The 19,061-nt window shown below is 39.2% G+C and overlaps 2 protein-coding genes and 1 long non-coding RNA gene across 3 annotated transcripts; 2 read left to right on the top strand and 1 right to left on the bottom strand.

Annotated features, from left to right (window-relative positions):
- Positions 1 to 1,138: 1,138 nt before the first annotated feature.
- Positions 1,139 to 12,911, bottom strand: LOC124172132. Its single transcript, XM_046551538.1, has 4 exons — positions 12,830 to 12,911; positions 11,979 to 12,098; positions 1,255 to 1,374; positions 1,139 to 1,144 (listed from the first exon to the last, which is right to left on the bottom strand). Exons 1-4 carry the CDS (start codon positions 12,884 to 12,886, stop codon positions 1,139 to 1,141), a joined length of 303 nt encoding a protein of 100 aa, XP_046407494.1. The 5' UTR covers positions 12,887 to 12,911.
- A 2,986-nt stretch (positions 12,912 to 15,897) lies between these two features.
- On the top strand, positions 15,898 to 17,061 carry LOC124172288. Its single transcript, XR_006868116.1, has 3 exons — positions 15,898 to 16,109; positions 16,189 to 16,263; positions 16,359 to 17,061. It is a non-coding gene; the product is annotated as an uncharacterized LOC124172288 (long non-coding RNA).
- A 24-nt stretch (positions 17,062 to 17,085) lies between these two features.
- LOC124172131 (soluble scavenger receptor cysteine-rich domain-containing protein SSC5D-like) lies at positions 17,086 to 18,631 on the top strand. The gene is made up of 3 exons (XM_046551537.1): positions 17,086 to 17,279; positions 17,367 to 17,577; positions 17,662 to 18,631. The coding sequence occupies exons 1-3, from the start codon at positions 17,186 to 17,188 to the stop codon at positions 18,629 to 18,631; spliced, it is 1,275 nt and encodes a 424-aa protein (XP_046407493.1). The 5' UTR covers positions 17,086 to 17,185.
- The last annotated feature ends 430 nt before the right edge of the window (positions 18,632 to 19,061 follow it).

Below are 19,061 nucleotides of genomic sequence, written 5' to 3'. Positions count from 1 at the left end.
AGTTCGAAGTATTGCAGCTAATTTTTTAAGAACAGCAAGAGGAACCCATCACACGTGGCGTATAAATTACGTCGCATGACCAGCCGTGTACCATTATATCTGTATCACCCATAATGTAAAAGATTTATTTAATTTCTACAAATAAAGACAAATTTTAACAAAAAACGAGTGTTATCATATATCCACATAACATAGGCAAAGTATGCCATTCACCCGATTGTGTAGAAATAACAGTCACGCCTGCTAGAGGGTTAAAAGCAACAATTACACCAAATGTGTCTTGTGCTCGCCGCTTCCCAAAATCTTCCATAGCCCTTTCATCATTATAACAAGAGGCCCACCAAAAATGTCATTTCTTAAAAAAAAAGCCACTGTTATAGCCTCCTATTAATCTTTCGGTATGCTTTTGAGGAGAGTAGCAAGCAGAGCCTTCACTTCTCCACGTTGGAAATGACACTGCTTGAATACCTAAACGCCATTATGATGATAAAAAAGTCTTATGTCTATGTTTGTTGCAATTAAAAATTAATGAAAAAGTTGATGCCGTATGAGAACAATGAAGACAACCAAATATATAGCCATGAGGAAGCCCCAAACCCTGGTCCCCTGAGTGGAAGACTTAAATGCTATCCACTACCCCAACTGACCCGTATACTGAATAGTGCGATATTATGGAACTATATGCGGCTTGTGAAAAGTACCACATGAAAATTAATGAATGACAGCCAAAATAAGGCCTATTCAATGGAACCACTGCTAGTGCTGTGGAACACTGTTTGCTCGTGGCCACTACATTCCCACTTTCTTTTGTGTGCTATTGAATGCTAACCAGTTACTAACAAGCATCTATGAAAGGCATTTGACACCAAAATAGTGGGTAGCTTCTGAAAATCACAGGTATTTTATGTCATCATGTGAATAACAGCAAACACATGAAACACTATGGGCCACCGAGGAGCCCCACGTCCCCACTGGAGGGCTAATAAGGTTAAGTTTATTGGTCCCAGGATTTTATATAGTAATGTATAAGGCAAGAAATCTACTACACAAATGAACAACATATAAAGGAAAAAACAGATTTTTTATGATGAGAAAACTTATTCGAGTAATTAGTAACTTTGAATCAAATAGGTTACCTTTAAACCTGCGTAAAAATCACAATGTCCTCACAGTTTCCATGATAAACATTTTTACCCACTATATCCTTCAACAATTAATTAAATTCCATAATAATAATTCTATACATACCTGGGCATTCTCATCTGGAGATGGTTCCTCCTTTGCCCCGACCAGCATCCAATCCAGGTCTGCCACCATGGCTCCCCTGCCCTGAGCTTCCACCTTTTCGCCTTGGGAAGCAGTTAAGGTATTGGGCTGCAACATAAACCCCAATAATCATCATTAATGATTGAGATACAGAAAGATAAAAAAATAGATTTTGAGAATTCCTCACACAAATAAAATTAAAGTTAGTTTCAAATGGATATATTCTTCACACTACCCTGTAAGCTGCCTCAAGGTAATTAATGTCAGGAATTTATAATATTTATAATAATTTTGTTAAAACTATGACTTAACTACATTCCTATTACTTCTCATTTTCATCGCAAAATCCCTGCAAAAGCCTCCTGATGATCCTCAGGGCAATCGTTTCTGGAGATGCAGAACTCCAGATAAAATCTTATTCGTAACAGTAACTTATTTTATGAAAGAACTTTGCATGAGAATCCAGAGCTCATAGGTAATAATGTACATTCATGGAAAATAAATAGGGTCTATAATGGAGGATAAATTTAGTGTATGTTATGGTTTATAATTCAGTTAAGAGACATCAAACATTTTGACAAATAAATTAAACTTACTCAGAGATGATATAATAGAAGACCATTCTGAGTTAACAAAAAAGAGAAATCTGTAGATAAACTCCTTATAGCACAAAGCATGCATAGCTTTAATGGGAAAATATGAAGGTTCTTTTACTTTGCATGGACAACTGATGAGTAGGGATGGGAAAATTTCGCCATCATGAATTCTACGTATTTAGACAAAAAGTGTCCTGGTTGAGGTAAGACATTACAATATACACCAAAGTGACTGGGGATATGACTTTTGAACTCACGAAATGTTGCAAATTGTGTCCCACAATACGAATTTTTATTTTTTTGGGGAAAATTTTGAAACTAATTTCAAGCACAGGAAAAAGCATTACATTACACGGAATGGTTTCAATTCGATTAAAATTAACACAAGTGGGAGTATTCCTTAGGTATGTGGACAAGTGCAGTTCCTCATAGCATAACTAATGTTGCGATACAATTGCGGGAGGATGGCATCGCGTGTTTTCGATTTGCTGCAATATATGGCAATCTCCCATCCTTACTCTGAGGGAATAACCATCTATTTTCTCTCTGAGTTGAACAACAGAAGAGCAATGTATGCAAGTTTTTCTTATCAACATCACAAATGGAATATTATATTAGTCGAGGAATCTGAAGCATCCCCCTAGAACTGTTGTCACTCCGTGAGCATTATAATCAGATTTCAGTGGTAAATTCCGAGTAGAACTGTCCGCTAGCCTGATGAATGCACCCATGGACTGCACGTGCCTGAATACCTGCTGTTTGGATCTCTACCTTTTAGCTATATCTGTCAAATAACTGTTTTTCCATTGTCCATTGTTAAGTATTGCTGCTGGTGTCTCAGACATTCTAGTTATTTTGACGAGTTATTGTAGTGCCGAATGAAAAATTAAGAAAAGGGACAGGGCTTTTCAGTATCAAAAGGATGGATTTTATTGTATCGATAAAAGTATGGTTATGTTCAAATTCTGCAATTGTCAGGTAGCTTGGGAAAGGAAAGACTCGATTGAAAAACATTGGAAATCTTCGAAGCATCTAACTGCTGCAAAATTTGGTAAGTATGGCTATTCTTTAAAGTTAAAAACATCAATCTCTATCTGCATCAACTGCTGCCATGAAAAACCAAATTGATCATCATTTTGGAAAGTGGGTAGTATGAAACTTTCTCAAAGCTGACATTGTTCTCTACAAATTGGAAAATGAGCACATGAAGTCATTTTTGAATGAGAGGAATAGATGGATCAACAACTTTCCTATTTCCACATGGTAATTTATTGAGACCAACCATGGTTTCGTTGCAGCGTAAAATTATCAAGGTTGCTGTAACGAAACCATGGTTGGTCTCAAAGAATGACCATGTGGAAATAGCAAAATTGTTGATCCTTCTATTCCTGCGATTATGGATTTCCACAAAGTTACACCCGCTACTGTTAATTATTTTTGAATGAATTCGTTGAGGGCAAGTATACGAGAACAGCAGCTTTTTGTTAATTAAGTCAAAGCATCCTAATCCTTTCCATAGTCATAGGAAAACTAACATTTTATTTACCCCTGTGAATAATTTTACCTCGCTACTGGCACTGGAGAAATTACCTACATTTGCCAACTAAGGGACAAATATATTCCTGATCTAAAATACAACACGAAGACTCAACTGAAGGACAAGTAGGTGATAGTTTTTTGTGATAAAACAATGGACAAGAGAGAAAAAATGTTTTTGTGATCTTGCTAAAAATTGTTGAACTGCTTGATAGTACATTGGACAATGTAGATGGTAAAGTGTGTACTTTGGAAACTGCTAATTCAAAAACATGCTCAAGAGCAATTTTAGACACACTGAAGAAGTATGAAACACCACTCGATTATGTAACAGCATTAGTGTCCGACTCTGCTCGCTACATGACAAAATGTTTTCATGAAATGGAGGATTTGTTGTCAGACAATGTTATGATAATTCAGTGCTGGGCCCATAAACTTAATTTAATACTGTATACTCTTGTGAAAGATCTGCATATTTTGCATCAAGCAGTATCCAAAGTGAAGATGGCATTCCTTAACACATGAAAAAGGAAGCACCTTTATAGAAAACATATTTGAATACAGCCTACCCCGAATCAGCAAGTGCCACTATTTCCTCAGCCATTTTTAACCAGGTGGAGCTCCTAGTATGAATCAGTGGCATATCTTGCAACACATGCAAAAGGACATTGTAGGGTGTATGCACAGTGAGGACATGACAAGAGACAATGCTGGGTTGATTTTATCTTTTGTATTTCATAAGAAGATTAGGAAGCAATCCAAATCTGTCACGAGCAAAATGGCCGCCGCCACAGTCACACGTGTGCTTATCGTCCCGGTGATTATGTGTTTTTTGGTGGTGCAAACGCGGTTTTCTGCCAGTTTTATTCTGTTTCATGCGGGTGAACTCACTCCCCCTCCCCCTACAGATTATCATCGTATTTCTGTGCTTCGCCTATGCTCTACAAGAAGTTTTGTGTTTCCGTGCTCCCTGCCTTGTGGTCTCCCCCTAGTGCACTCCATCTCCCGACGATCCCTAGTGCCCTGCCCCAGGGACTCGCGTGGCGTCCCCGGTGACTCGGGCATTCTCCGTGTGCAACTAAGTTCATTTCTGCACTTGTGTTCCTTGTGGAAGCACTTGGCTTTCCTCATCCTTCTTGCTGGTGATGTTAATATTAATCCAGGTCCGGTGTGCAATTTGTATTACCAGAACAAGAGGAGCATTCTAAACAAACTCTCGGACCTCGCCGCTCACATCAGTGAACTCTCCTCTTTCCAAGTGATTGCGCTTACCGAAACATGGCTAAGTGAAAAAGTTTCTGACTATGAGTTGAACTTCAATTCCTCTCACCAAATTTTCCGACGAGATCGACCCACTCATGGTGGGGGCGTGCTTTTGGCTATTGATGCAAATTTACCTGCAATACGACGGATGGATCTAGAACTTAAATGTGAAATAGTGTGGACAGAAATTCAATTCAACCGTGGAAAAAACTGCAGTCGGAAATTATTCATTGGTTGCTTTTATCGCCCACCCAATAGCGCCCTATCCGTCCGCGAGGAGTGCTTTGCCTCGGTTCTCTGTGTCCGCTCGCTTGGTGATGTGATCTTATTTGGGGACTTCGATCTATCTATTCAGTGGATATCCCGCACTGCTGGTCGCACCGCCACCCCCGCTGATGACTTTTTCATTCATCATTTTATCCATGGGCTAGGGCTTGAGCAGTGCAACTCCTTTCCCACCAGAAATCTGGCAACACTGGACCTAGTGCTATCGTCCTTCCAACTTCCCTCAATTACTGTTGGGAGAAACATTTTTACATCTGACCACGAGTCGCTCTAGTGCTCCCTTGTTCTCCTCCTCCCCCGACTGTCGCATTCATCCCAGCCCCCCAGGATCCTCAGAGCATGGAACAAAGCCGCTTGGCCAGAGCTTAACCATGCACTTTCACTTCTTCCTTGGGCCCTCTTGGAGGGAGGGTCTCCCGAAGACGGCACGGAAGTCTTTTATGACCTACTCCATGCTGCCATTGAGGATTTCGTCCCAGTTCGCCGTCTATCCAAAAAAAGACCCATCTGGCAGTCCCCGGAGACAACACTTACCCTGAGAAATAAACTCAAGGCTTGGAAGCATTGGAAAAAACACCCCAGCCCCCTATCCCGCGCCTTGTTCGTTACGCTACGGCGCCATGCTAGCTTCCCCATTCGCCGAGACTACAAAGCCCACATACAGGACATTTCTGTCGGAATTCGTGACAATCCGAAGCGATTCTGGACGCTCATTAATGCCAAAAGAAAGTCACACAGAATCCCTGCCTCTGTGTCCTGCAATGGAAATATTTCTAATAGTGATGAACGCCCGGAGGTGTTAAATGAGTATTTTTGTGCAAACTTTAACTCTGCCACTCCAACACTCCCTCTCCCGAAGCTTCAACCCGTATGCCACCAGTCCCTTTCATCCATCTCCACCGATCCTAAAGAAGTTCTGTCCTTTCTAACGGCTCTGCCCTCCTCGAAGGCCACCGGGTCCGACAATATCGGCTCCTTCTTTCTCTCTTGCACCGCTAACACCCTTTGCATCCCTATATCCATCCTCTTCAATAGATTCTTCTCCGTTGGTGCGTTCCCAGAACAATGGAAGAGCGCAAATGTCACACCAATTTTAAAATCTGGCCCCAAAGGAATCGTGGAAAATTATCGTCCGATTTCCATTCTCCCTGTTTTGTCCATTATTTTTGAGAGAATCATACATAGCCGTCTTCTTCACTTCTCCCTCCCCTACATTTCTCCCCATCAGCATGGTTTCCTTCCCGGCGGGTCATGTCTCACTAACCTTGCGGTACTGCACCACCATATTACCAAATCTTTCGAGTCTAACTCACAGCTCGATGTTTGCTACGTAGACTTCTCCAAAGCTTTCGACACCGTTAACCACACATTACTAATACATAAACTTAAACACCGTTACAATATACATTCGAAGTTTCTATCTCTGATCAACAGCTTCCTCAGCTCACGTTACCAACGGGTATTGATTGACGGCATCTCATCCTCTTACTTACAAGTTAAATATGGTGTACCGCAGGGAAGCGTCCTTGGTCCCCTTCTATTCGCACTCTTCATTGACGATATTACGGAAGGTATCAGCCCTTTTGGCTGCAATGTTCTGTTGTACGCGGACGATTGCAAGATTTTTAAAAGAGTGGATCTCCCCACCGACTCACATTCCCTTCAATCGGCACTCAATTTTATCACCGATTGGTGCTCGACTTGGCTGATGCGGGTCAACCCCTCCAAATTGGTGATGATGACATTCACGTTGAAAAACAATCCCCTGAAGCACTCCTACTGCCTTTTAAATAAGCCTATCCCCCTTGTAACCTCCCACTGCAACCTAGGTGTGACTTTTGACGATAAATTAAAATTTCATGATCATATTTCGCTGATCGTGAGGAGAGCAATGGCCATTGTTGGTATGCTTTATAGACTAACAGACCTTCACGACCCAACCGCATTAAGAACAGTTTTTTTCGGTTGTATTCTCCCCATACTTGAATACTGCTCACCAGTCTGGTCTACCGCCTGCCCCACTACTCTAAGCTTGCTCAACCGTCCTTTAAACTTCTTTCTTGCAGTAGTCCGCCATCGAATCCCCACACTCAGATATTACGCCCGTGACGCTATCCTTTCCTCCCTCAGGATACCTAGCATAACAAGCCGCCGTTTCTTATCAGATCTCATGTTTCTACATAAAGTCTTTAGTGGTTCTCTACGGACAAACGAAATTCTCCCTCTTTTCCGATTTCATATTCCTCCTCGCGCCTTACGAAACAACTCTCTGCTTCACATTTCGCGATTCCGTTTCTCCATCTCTCAACGCTCTTTGTTCTCCCGAATCCCCTCCTTGTTTAACTCCATCGCTTCGAAAATCCCTTCCCTGGACCTATTTTCCTCTGCTACTAGTTACAAAGCCACCTTAAAATACCATCTCAATAATTCACCATTGTCTAATCAATAGTGCCCCTTCTCACGTTTAAAAATTTTGTTTAGTGTTACTTTTCATTTACTGTGCTATTGTTTGTTATCTTTTATATATTATTTATTTGGGAACAGTCAATTTAAAGGCCTTTGTGCCGTTTTTGGTGATGAAATAAATAAATAATAAATAAATAAAATACAGGCTATGTTCATCACAGAATATGGCAAACACTTTGTTGAAATGACCACATTTCTGGAAGGACACTCACAGCCACCCGTACCCATTCTAGATGGGCAGCTTAGGGGAATTCAGCAAGCACTTGAACTCATTGCATGAAGGAGTTAGGGGAGCAATGTTATTAAACTGCTAGAGGATTGTGGAAGGACAGTAAGTAGGGGAAAATGAGTGCTGTCCTGTCCAGTGCAGCTTCCCATGCTGTAACCAAGCTACTGGAGTTCCGGGCTAATGATCCCACTTCACAGTTTTTTAAGTAAATCAATGTATTTGACCCGGCTGAAATAATACAAATGATTATCACTGAAGAACTTGAGCAGAAAATTAAGAGAATAAGTTTGTGTTCCAAACTGGATGATATTGATGTAATGCCATGTTACAAAGAACTGAAATCTTCTGTGAAGAATCCTGTAACTGGAAAGCTAAAGGTAGATGTTACAGCAGTATTGCTAGGGATTTCACTAACATTTCCAACAATTAGTGAAGCTGTGTTAAAATCGATTTGGATTTCTTGCCTAAATTTCGACTGTGAACGGTTCTTTTCTATATACACAAGAGTGTTGGGTGATAAGCGTCATCATTTAGCTCAAGAGATTCTAGAACTTTTTATTGAAGTATACTTTGAAGGTTGAAACAAACAAAATATAGTAGATCATGTAGTGTAAGTATGCAAAATGTTGAGTGGCATTGATTCTCAGTTACCCTGGTAGCTTGATTTGACTCTACAGTGTTACCTATGTTATTCTAGATCCAGTGGGATTTGTAAAAGAAGTAATTTAGATTAAAATTTACATATTAGAAATAATTAAAACTTACTAACCACACTAAAAAGAATGCAATTTTTACACAGGTCACATTCCCCATTTCACTACCGACAGGTATTACAACGTACTTTTCAACTGAGATCCACTTTCGCGGTTACACCACTGAGGTGATTGTCTGCAGTCATGACATAGCTAAAAGGGAAGTGTCACATAACCGAGATATATTTGGTTAACCTATGGTACTGACCCTTTTCTAGGTTTCGAAATAAAAAATAATGTAAGTATATATTTAAACTTGCAGTTTTTGAGAAAACACCAAAATGTCTATTTGAAAGAACTGAATTTCCAATTTCAAAGTGCAGCTTTTCTCCCTCTCAAACCACCAAAAAATTCCTATCCCTACTCATAACTGGTGTTTTATTGAGATATTTTTACATCCAGGGACTAAATAAAAATTTGCAATGCAATTTAAGTACAACATCATTAGGTTTCCAGGACTGAACCATTTACAACTTATTTGCTAAAAAGGTATAAGACAATGTTTTCAAAGTGAAGTTGTTTCAGGTGGAAAAGGAATATATCCGTGATAAAAAATAACAAGCAAATGATAACGTCACCACTTTGAAGTAGAAATCAACTACTTACCATGGCTTCAATAATATGTGATTTTCATGTTTCATAACCTTACAAACAAACTGATATGCTACGCTACACAAAGCAGAGTAACCAGTTCATTGATAAGCCACAGAAAGTCTAGCAACCAGTGATGGATGAAGCAAGAAAGAAATATCAATTGGAATAGTAAAGGCACAGGGAGCATTCTACAAAAAAAATGATCTACTCAAAGCTGAGAATTCAAATACAGAGGTAAGGAAACAATGCATCAGATTCCAAGTATAGAACACATTTATAAATGGTGGCTTCAAAATTTACAGCTGCAGAACAGTAAAGAGATAATCGTGAGTTTAAACTTCCACGCAATATTGCTTTGATGATCTCTATTTTCAAAGCAACTGACCTCTTTCATTTTCTCTTCAAGGTTAATGGTTTTTCTTGATAACTTATTGATTTTTCTACACCCATTCCTATTTTTGGCCATTGTTCTCTTGGTTTTCCCTCTGAATGGCTCTATCAAAAGCACCTACTGCTGCACTGTACTCCTGTGACACAAAGGGCCTACCACTGCTGGGAGGGAATGATGCCAATGTGTTTGAAACTAAAGCAGACCCTTTATGTGTTGATACTATTCATACACAACTCGGCCACTACTCCATTTCTGCCACGTGAATACCGATGACCACGAAGGCTTTAGCATAGATCCTCTACCTGGAAGTAAATCGCCTGATAATGTATGATGGCAAAAATTACATCTCATACCGTATTGCTTAAAAGCAACTCATTTACACTAGCTCCACGCATAATTAATGATCAAAATTAACTATTGTCATTCTGTTAAGGCGAGGAGATAAATTACTTCTGTAGGCCGACTATCTAGACCCAATGACAAGTAATGCTTTTGTCTATTGCACAGCAATGGATTTCAATTAATATTTAAACAAAGAAGATTTGAGGCAAGCAATAACATTAAAATGCGTAAAATGATAGCACTTTTATGTGTAATGACCGCAAGTTCACGTGTTATCATGAGAGCGATAAAGTTTTTTGATTAGGCTTCACTGCTTTTCGATGTTTCCCCAAGGAACGAACTTGCACTACATCCAAATTGCACTATAGGAGGCATGGGTGTACATCCATCTGAACCACAAATTTTCTATGGCAGTGGCAAAATACCAATAGCTTTACAATTACAACATTACAAATACATTTTCCTTGTACTTTTTTGGACACATCGATCGGAAAAAATGAAGAAAACCATGGCACGAGGTAAAAGCCGACCTTGTGCAACTTGCATCACATGTCTATCCCACTGTGCAGTTGACGGGAGGGGGAAAAACGGAAGCTGCACAGGGGTATTATTTTGAGTTTTACATGGTCAGCATTGAAAGTGTTAACATCACTAAAAATTGATATGAATTGGATGGATGAGGCAGATACTTTGTGGAGATCCATTATGAAATATGAAGTGAAAACACTTTGCACTTTCCACATAAAATATTTTATTACACACGAGTCAACATGTTTCACTGCACTGCAGCATTTTCAAGACTAACAAAGAAATTAACCGTACCAATATATATATAAACAATTTGCACACTCGCAACATTTGAGAAATGGGGGTGGAAGGTGGGGTGGAAAGGAGGGTCGGGAATTTAAACCGACCGTTGGTCTGGGTTGAGGTAGGGGAGGGGGGGAAGGTGACTGTTTTCAGGTGCTCGGAGGGTTTTTTCCCCGATTAGCTGAGGGAGGTCAAGGATCGGAGAATGGAAGGGAAAAACATGGTCATTAGTAATAACATCTTTCCTACTAATGGCAGAAACGATGTACAACTGTTCCCAGATATCCATTTTTTCCCTTTATTAACTCGTTGCAGCATTAGGAGCATAAGAGGGACTTTGAAAACAGGGAAGGAAAATCCCAGTTCGCGGCACACCTCCTAGAAGATGGACACCGGGCTGACTTCATCCCAGAAATGCTGCAACGAGTTAATAAAGGGAAAAAAATGGATATCTGGGAACAGTTGTACATCGTTTCTGCCATTAGTAGGAAAGATGTTATTACTAATGACCATGTTTTTCCCTTCCATTCTCCGATCCTTGACCTCCCTCAGCTAATCGGGGAAAAAACCCTCCGAGCACCTGAAAACAGTCACCTTCCCCCCCTCCCCTACCTCAACCCAGACCAACGGTCGGTTTAAATTCCCGACCCTCCTTTCCACCCCACCTTCCACCCCCATTTCTCAAATGTTGCGAGTGTGCAAATTGTTTATATATATATATTGGTACGGTTAATTTCTTTGTTAGTCTTGAAAATGCTGCAGTGCAGTGAAACATGTTGACTCGTGTGTAATAAAAATATTTTATGTGGAAAGTGCAAAGTGTTTTCACTTCATATTTTAAAAATTGATATCTTTTGGCTATCAACCTGCATCGCCGATATCCAACACTCAATTCAAAAATGATAAAAAAGGTCTAACATGTCCCTCCTCCCCACAGTGAATTACTCTTCACATTCATCATAAAATCCAAATCTGCATCAATTTGATTACCCTGAACATCAATCTCTCATAAGGAATGCGAGTTATGTAGTTGAATCTTGCTAGCAGCTACATCACGATGTCACCGTCAATCTGTTTCACTGTACCTAAGTCAATAGTACTCAGTTTAACTCTCAATTCCTACAATCCCCCCTTTCGCTCCATGGTAAACTGAAGTGAAACTGTGTTTGTATGATCACATAACAAATGACTGCTTAGTGCCGAGATGACAGAGCGCTTACTTGCTCAGTGAGCAAAGTTGAGCAGGCAGTTTGGCAAAATACACCAAATCAGTTCATTACATTTAATTCAAATGATTCAAACATGAAAGCTTTTCTGTAGTTGTTCATGACTGAACAGGCAAGGCAAAATGCAGTACGTTTCTGCAGAGAGGCATAAATAAATGATGCATAAAAGAATGACATTGTGCCGTAGAAAAATTAAATTACACTTGGCAAAAGTACACTCACCAGGTCATCAGTGGCCAATGGATCAGAGGCATCACTCGAAATTCCAGCTGGATTTGACGTGTACAGCACAGGAGAGTTCCCTTCACTCAGAGGGTCTTCATTCTCATCTTTCACATGAAACTAGAACAGAATAATGGGCGTCACTCAATAAAGGCCAAACAATAATAACCTCGTTTGATAATGAAAAGTCCTCATTTAATTGAGACCACTCCAGCTGGCCAAAATACTCATGAGATTCTTGCGACTCACACAAAAAACTCTAGAATATTAATGTCCAAATAGGGATGGGAGAGCTATGCCACCAACATCACATGGTTAGAATGAGAGTATTGGCCACTTACAGTAAGGGCACAACAGTGGGAACGATACATCGAGGTTCCACTGTATATTGAATTGTCTTCATCATTTCTTCACCTAGGCTTATAAAAAGGATCCACAATAGTTTATGATGGTTCCTCAGTTGAAATAATGGAGGATGATAGCTTGAACAAATAGAGGGCAATCAAGAGACAGCCACCACTAATAGCTTATAGCCACCACTAATGGCTTGAACAGAGAATTGATAAGGGTATCCAAAATTAAACTCCACGGGATAAGAGACATTTCTGTCAAAAGATTATCAATGCTGTACAACTGCTATTGACTTGCATGAAAAAACATTTGTGTGGTTCCACTTCCTGCCTCATGTGTCACTACTACAAAGAACATCTGAAGATTGCATTAAGCCAGTGACTTCCCACAAAATACTTAAAGTTATAGCAGACACACCCCCATTCCTCATACAACCGAGAAATTTGTAAGACTGAAGGTGATTAGACTCGGTTTTCACTGTGAGTGAGATTATAACTTACCAACTTATCGTCCCTGGGCAATAAGCAGTCTGGGACAGGAATGTACACTTCAGTCATTTGGGCTGAGCATGCGAATTCTGAAGTGTTCTCAATGTAATCTTGAATGCAGCCCTTAGTCTCCACACAAGGCTCCGACTCCTCATCATCTGCTCCTCCTCCTTCAAAACTCTGAGGAAAAAGTAACAGGGATAAACCTTTATCTCTTTACAGCACATATATGGGATACTCTAAGCGTTACGAAGAAGAATGTTACACATATTGCCTCTGTTATCATATAAAAATAGCCTGGTCTCCGCATGCCTGTTAATCAAATACTGAAAAGCTACAGCGCAAACTGAAAAAAAAAATTAACAGGAAGATCCCTGATATTCCAAGTACACAGTGTCTTTTCTAGATATCTTGGGGACCATGGAAGCTGCCCCTTCACAGCAAAATACACGACAGAGAATGGAGATATTTCAGATGTATCATTTTTCCATTTTTTTCAAATCATGAGAAATAAAATGAGAGACTGAAGATTCAATTTTTTGCAGTTAAGGAAATGAATCAATCAAGTTTCTTACTCTTGACACTCAATTTGCTTCTGCAATTATCATTTTTGTAGTAGTAGCTGTTAAAAGGCCAAAATCACTAGTTATTGTTTTCTCAACACTAGAATCATGGAATAAACAAGTGGAGCATGTTTTCAATGTAATTGTTATGTTCTCTTACTTCTTGTTAATACTCAAATATAAACTCTGGAAGAGAATACAGGGTGTAATATTATTGCAGAAAGAAAACAGACCTCAATATCATCTTCTCTTCCAAAACTATTTCATGAAACATTTTTTTAAATTACCCTGTTATTATTATCCTTAAAACATGCAAAACCAAGTACAGAGCAATTATGTATTACGGTCGAAACAAAGTTCCAACTGCCTGTCAATAGATGACTATAGCATTGATTGCTTGTCAATTTTGAACTACCAGAATCATGATGACTCAAGCTTAGACATTAGGTAAAAAAAACTGCTCAACAACCACGATGAATACGTCACGGCATTAGATACTTAGTGTTGAGAGAAGAGTACCATAAAATTAACCGAGATGCTGCTATAAGACAAACACTGTTACACAATTGGTATCATTGCTTCAAAGACAATCATTTCAATGATGACAACTGTCTATGTGAAGAAAGACCAAAAACCTCCCGAGAAAATCAATTGGAAGCATTGCTCAATGAAGATCAATGCCATACTCAAGAAGAGACTACTTTGTATTTGGAGTTGCCCACCAAGCCATTTCCAAGGGATTGCATGTATTGGGAATTTAGTGTCAAGCAAGGAAATTGTGTTCCCAATGATTCAACAGTAATTCCACAGCAAGAAATGCTCAACCTCACATTATAAGCCTAGAACAATGTACGTTAAAACCTAGCTGGAAACACAGTGCAAAGGCTGAATGCACCCACCAAATTCCCCAGACATTGAATCATCTGATTATTATTTGTTGCATTCAATAATACATGGTCTGGCAGATCAGCAGTTGCACTCATATGAATACATTGAAAAATGGCTTTATTCATGCATAACCTCAAAAGATGAACACTTAAACCATTCCCGTGTTCAAGCTCTGCCACAATGATGGGGAAAAACTCAATATAGCAATGGACAACAACCTTCCTTTCACACCTCTCCCATAAGATATTCTAATAGCTACATTTCCATCAAAGGGTGGGCAGAGCCTTATTAATTAACCACAATTATAAATTATTAATCACATCATCCATTAAAATACAAAATAAATACACATCACGAAGTAAATCTTTAACTCTACAGTTAGGTGAAAAAGTTTATCTCCACAGTTACCTGCATAAACTCAAAGGTACTCCAAAAAAATCAGCAAAAAACATTAATTACTCCTTATGAACTAAGAAACTATTTCTGTCAACACACTCCAAACTCATTGAGCAAAATTGATCCACAAATTAAAACAGCATCCCATTCCAAATATCACGCAATTAATACACAAAACGTTATCAAAACAAATACAAAAAAAGGTTTCAAGAGAAAAGACCTCAAAATAGATTGTAAGAATTAAGCTTCTCTGAGGATGAATTAATAGTCTTTATTTACGTCGATAGCCCCAAAAAAATAAGAACGCAATAACCTTGCCAGGCATGCATATCATAAAAAGAATTATCACAGGTTTTCCCTGCACATAAAATCGTAAAAGGTTACATGGGAATTCCACTGGGTCAGGTTCTCCAACTCTATCTTACAATCAGCCGAAATTTCAATGTACGAGCTGTCCATCGTCATCAGTGCACCAGGACAACTCGTTGAAATAGAAACGTCGGCCATGATGGAGTAGGAGAATCTGGCCTGGCGTAACTCCTGACAAAGCTTCTGCATGCCATATCCTTTGCAAAGATTTTGAAGAGTGTTATGAAGGACAAACATCTCAGTACCTAAAAAATATATTTCCTAACACAGGTAACCTTTGAACTTATTTATGCTAAGGTCATATTTAAACTTGCTAACCACAAAATTTGTAGAAAACTTTCAAATTTTACAATGTATTTTTAGAAAGAAAATAATTTATCTAATTGATTGTGTAAAAACCTGTTTTTATTAGTACAAATGCAAATATTTTTAATTAAGGCATTAACAGAAATGGTTCTAGTCAAATATGCTGTGATTTAAATATCAAAGTTGATGCAAATATAAAAATTATATTCCAATATTGGAAAATAGTTAATAAAAACAAACTTAACAAATACAGAAAAGATATACCACATCCAAGTTCCTAATTTGCTTTCTAATTTTACATTTTTGATGAAAATGTTTTCTGTGTTAATTTTTCCGCACTTAAATTAATTTCTAATACTTTGCCAGTCTTGCCTTCATTGTAACCACCACCTATTCATACAAGATGACTTGAAAATAAACAATCAATTTCCGAAACTTCGCAAAGATATTTTTAGTTATACATAACCATAGCCTCATGAGGTCCTAGTTAAAGGTAAGGAAGAGGCTCCGAGCTAAAGAAAGATAATAGGTTTGCGTGCACATGTGGAGTTTTAGAGATTGGAGAGAGGGATAACCTCAGAAAGCAACCTGATAACAGCGCCACCTCCGTTTGCCAATCGCCGTTTGCTCTTCAACTGTTTCCCCGCCGATTGTTCTTCAACTATTTTCCCGCGCGCAGTTGCCGAGTGTTGCTGTTGGTTGAGTGTGCTACAGACCCCGCGGTTGCCGAGTTGGTTGTGTTGTTGTTGCTGCAAACCACGTGCGTCGTGGTACGTTGATAAATCGTGTAATGAATACATTTCCTCTGTGAATAGATTCGTTGTACTTAAGCTATCTTATTTTTCGCAGCATCGCCCATTCATCATTTGGTCCGTGACTATCTGCTGATTTGGTCCGTGACTATTTGCTGATTTTCTGTTCTTGGTAAGTGGTTCCCACTATATTTACTGATTATATGATTTCAAGTCGTCCTTTCCAAAGATTCCGTTTATTTATCCCTCTACGCTATCTCGTTTCAGATTGGTACCCCAAATTTTATTTTGCCCTGTTTTCCCCTCGATAAGTAGCCGTTTTCTTGGTAAGTAAATGCATAATCAAATATCCTCAAGCGGGGAGCAACAGTATTTTTCCTTTTTATTGCCAGATTTCTCCTCTGATGTTTGGTTCCTGACCCACCGATGGCTAGTTAAGTAGTAGACTACATCGTGTACAAGCTCTGCTTCGCCTTGAAGCCATTTCATTGATACTTTCTAAGTTATCTCAGTTTTTTACAGTTACGTTTTTTTATTTTATCATGCTATCATATCTTGTTTCAGATTTCCATCCCCATTGTCTTCGCCTCTTCGTGTAGCCTTTTGTTCCCGTTTTTCCTTCCGTATTGTATAATTTCTTTTGGTAAGTAATTCCACTACATACAAAATATTTGGCTTTGGTGTGTTGACTAAGCATTGCATATTGTTTGGTGTTTTGGGTGAGAACTTTCAGTGAGTATTGTGTATTTAGGAGATAAATTTCATTCTCAGTGACTATAATTTGCTTAATAATAACTTGCCGCAGGTATATCAGTAGCAGATATACCGTATGATTAGTTTGTTAATATTAATTATGAATTTAATTATACTCTCGGCACATATTTTCAGTTGTGATTATGAAGTTTTGCCTAAATTGTCACTCATCAATCTTTCAGTGTAGTACTGATTAAATTTATGACTTCTCTGTGACAGTTTGACCATTTTTAGTGGCTGCACCTGGATTACTAGTAATTAGTGATTCCCAGTGGAAGTATGCCGTTCCTGAAGTACAGGAGTTTGGTGAATTTGATGTCAGTGTGATACCCGTATCTGGGATGCAAGTTCACCAGGTGGATTCAACAATGTTGTTGGCCACTGAATTTTTTAATGACACGGTTGTCCATTTGGGCACCAATAATTTGATATGTGGTGAGTTTACCATTGGTATTTGTTTTCTTTGGGTGTATTTCTGTGTTGAGATTATTCTGTTAGATTTTACAACAACCCTATGTACAGGTGAGACACCGGAGAGAGTAGTAGAGCACCAGCAGGAACTGTTGACGAGGATTCGCCTGAGGAATCCAAAGGTACGGCTTTTCCTCTCTAGTGTGTTGAAGAGGAGGGTGAATTACTTCAAATCGTGGACGTTACAGCGAAACCTGTATATAGAGGAGATGAATTTGAAGATTGACAAATTAAACATGCTTATGAAGCAACTGGCTTTGAGGTAATTCATACATTTAGTCAGGGCTGTTCTTAAACATGTGTTCCTAACTGTATTGTTTGTTATACCTAACTTTGCTTTTGGCAGGATGAATGTGGTCTTCATAGACAACTGGCGGGAGTTCGAGGCCCAGAGTCAGGATCCCTTTGAGTTCTTCTTGGGAAGGGATGGCCTTCACCTGAGTAGGCGTGGTTTAAGGGTGCTCACAGGTAATGTCTATCGTGCTTGCCTCCAAGCGAGGAGGGATTACCCTCGTTCTCTTGCCTGCCTACCACCTGCACCCTCTCCTGCCTCTTCCCCTGCGCCATCTCCTGCCTCTTCCCCAGCACCCTCCCCTGCCTCTTCCTCTGCTCCCTCTCCTGGCCACCATCCTTTATCTTCCCCTTCGTTTTCTGATGGCGCTGGCATGAATGCTTCTCTACCTTCTTTTTCTTACTCTGATGCTCTTTGTAGTAACTTGCCCCTTCATAATGATTTAATGCAAGTCTCCAGTTTTCAGCCTTCTGTAAGACCTCTTCACCTTCCTTCTGTAACTAGAACCAATGCTTCTTCATATTCTTCTCCGCCTCTTAGTCCTTCATCTTCTACTCCCTCGTGCTTTAAGTTTACCACCGTGACTAGGAGAGGCAATCATCACTGTAATAAACCTAAAATAGTTCCAAAGCATAGTAGCTCATTCAAAATTCCCTTAAATAACCGGTGGTCTTCTCTGTCCTCTTTGAATGACTCCTTCATGCCTTCTTTTTCTTCAGTAGCAAACCGAACAAAAAAACAGTCTTGTATCAAGAAAAAATCAATCTCTCCTAAAATGTTTCCATCTTCAGCATTCTGCCGCCCATCCTCATTGCCTTTAATATCTGATGTTCGTAACACCAACAAAGATGGGACTACTAAAGAATTCCCTGCCAGACTTTGCAGGCAAATTGGTTTCAAGTTGAAAAATCCTCTTACTGATAGATTAACTATAAAAATTCAAAACGGTGGCTCATCAGAGGGAAAACTTGATATTCATTCAACTTTATATCCAAGAAAGTGTCCTAACTGCAATAAAGTGTAGGTATGCCAATAAATCTTCATTTTGTCACCATAAAGCCACTTGTCCGAGGATTGAGAAAAGTGATAGTAATATTTCCTATCCTAGAGTGTGCCAAATATGCCTGGTGTCATATTCTAACAAGTGTAACTATAGTAGGCATAAGAAAACCTGTAACGAAAAGTCACAATATATTGTATGTCCTCATGATGACTCTCAATCCGACAAGGCTTCACATTGACTATTTTGAATTTGATTGAATATTTTGTGAGCGCAATTTGAGTGCACATATGTAAATAATAGAATAGTTACTGACGCGTGGCATTTCGCCACCAGAATCACTTTTAAAGCAGCCTTTGGTGGTCCAAAGCCCACATGAAAAATGCTGATGGGAATTGATTAAAATAGTTACTGTTAATTGATTACCTTCGGAAAGAATTTGTAATTATGGCTT

This window comes from Ischnura elegans (genome assembly GCF_921293095.1).
Source record: "Ischnura elegans chromosome 13 unlocalized genomic scaffold, ioIscEleg1.1 SUPER_13_unloc_1, whole genome shotgun sequence".
Taxonomy (NCBI): domain Eukaryota; kingdom Metazoa; phylum Arthropoda; class Insecta; order Odonata; family Coenagrionidae; genus Ischnura; species Ischnura elegans.
The sequence above is the reverse complement of the archived record's forward strand: the minus strand, read 5'-3'. Positions and strand labels throughout refer to the sequence as shown.

What these genes read in the sequence shown, in the direction of transcription:
- LOC124172132 (XM_046551538.1), bottom strand. Translation starts at nt 12,886, where the DNA reads ATGACTGAAGTGTACATTCCTGTCCCAGACTGCTTATTGCCCAGGGAC. An exon ending in TGCCCAGGGACGATAAGTTG is followed by an intron (nt 12,099 to 12,829) that starts GTAAGTTATAAT and finishes ATTCTGTTCTAG; the next exon opens with TTTCATGTGAAAGATGAGAA. An exon ending in CATTGGCCACTGATGACCTG is followed by an intron (nt 1,375 to 11,978) that starts GTGAGTGTACTT and finishes TTTATGTTGCAG; the next exon opens with CCCAATACCTTAACTGCTTC.
- LOC124172131 (XM_046551537.1), top strand. Translation starts at nt 17,186, where the DNA reads ATGCAAGTTCACCAGGTGGATTCAACAATGTTGTTGGCCACTGAATTT. An exon ending in CACCAATAATTTGATATGTG is followed by an intron (nt 17,280 to 17,366) that starts GTGAGTTTACCA and finishes CCCTATGTACAG; the next exon opens with GTGAGACACCGGAGAGAGTA. An exon ending in ATGAAGCAACTGGCTTTGAG is followed by an intron (nt 17,578 to 17,661) that starts GTAATTCATACA and finishes TGCTTTTGGCAG; the next exon opens with GATGAATGTGGTCTTCATAG.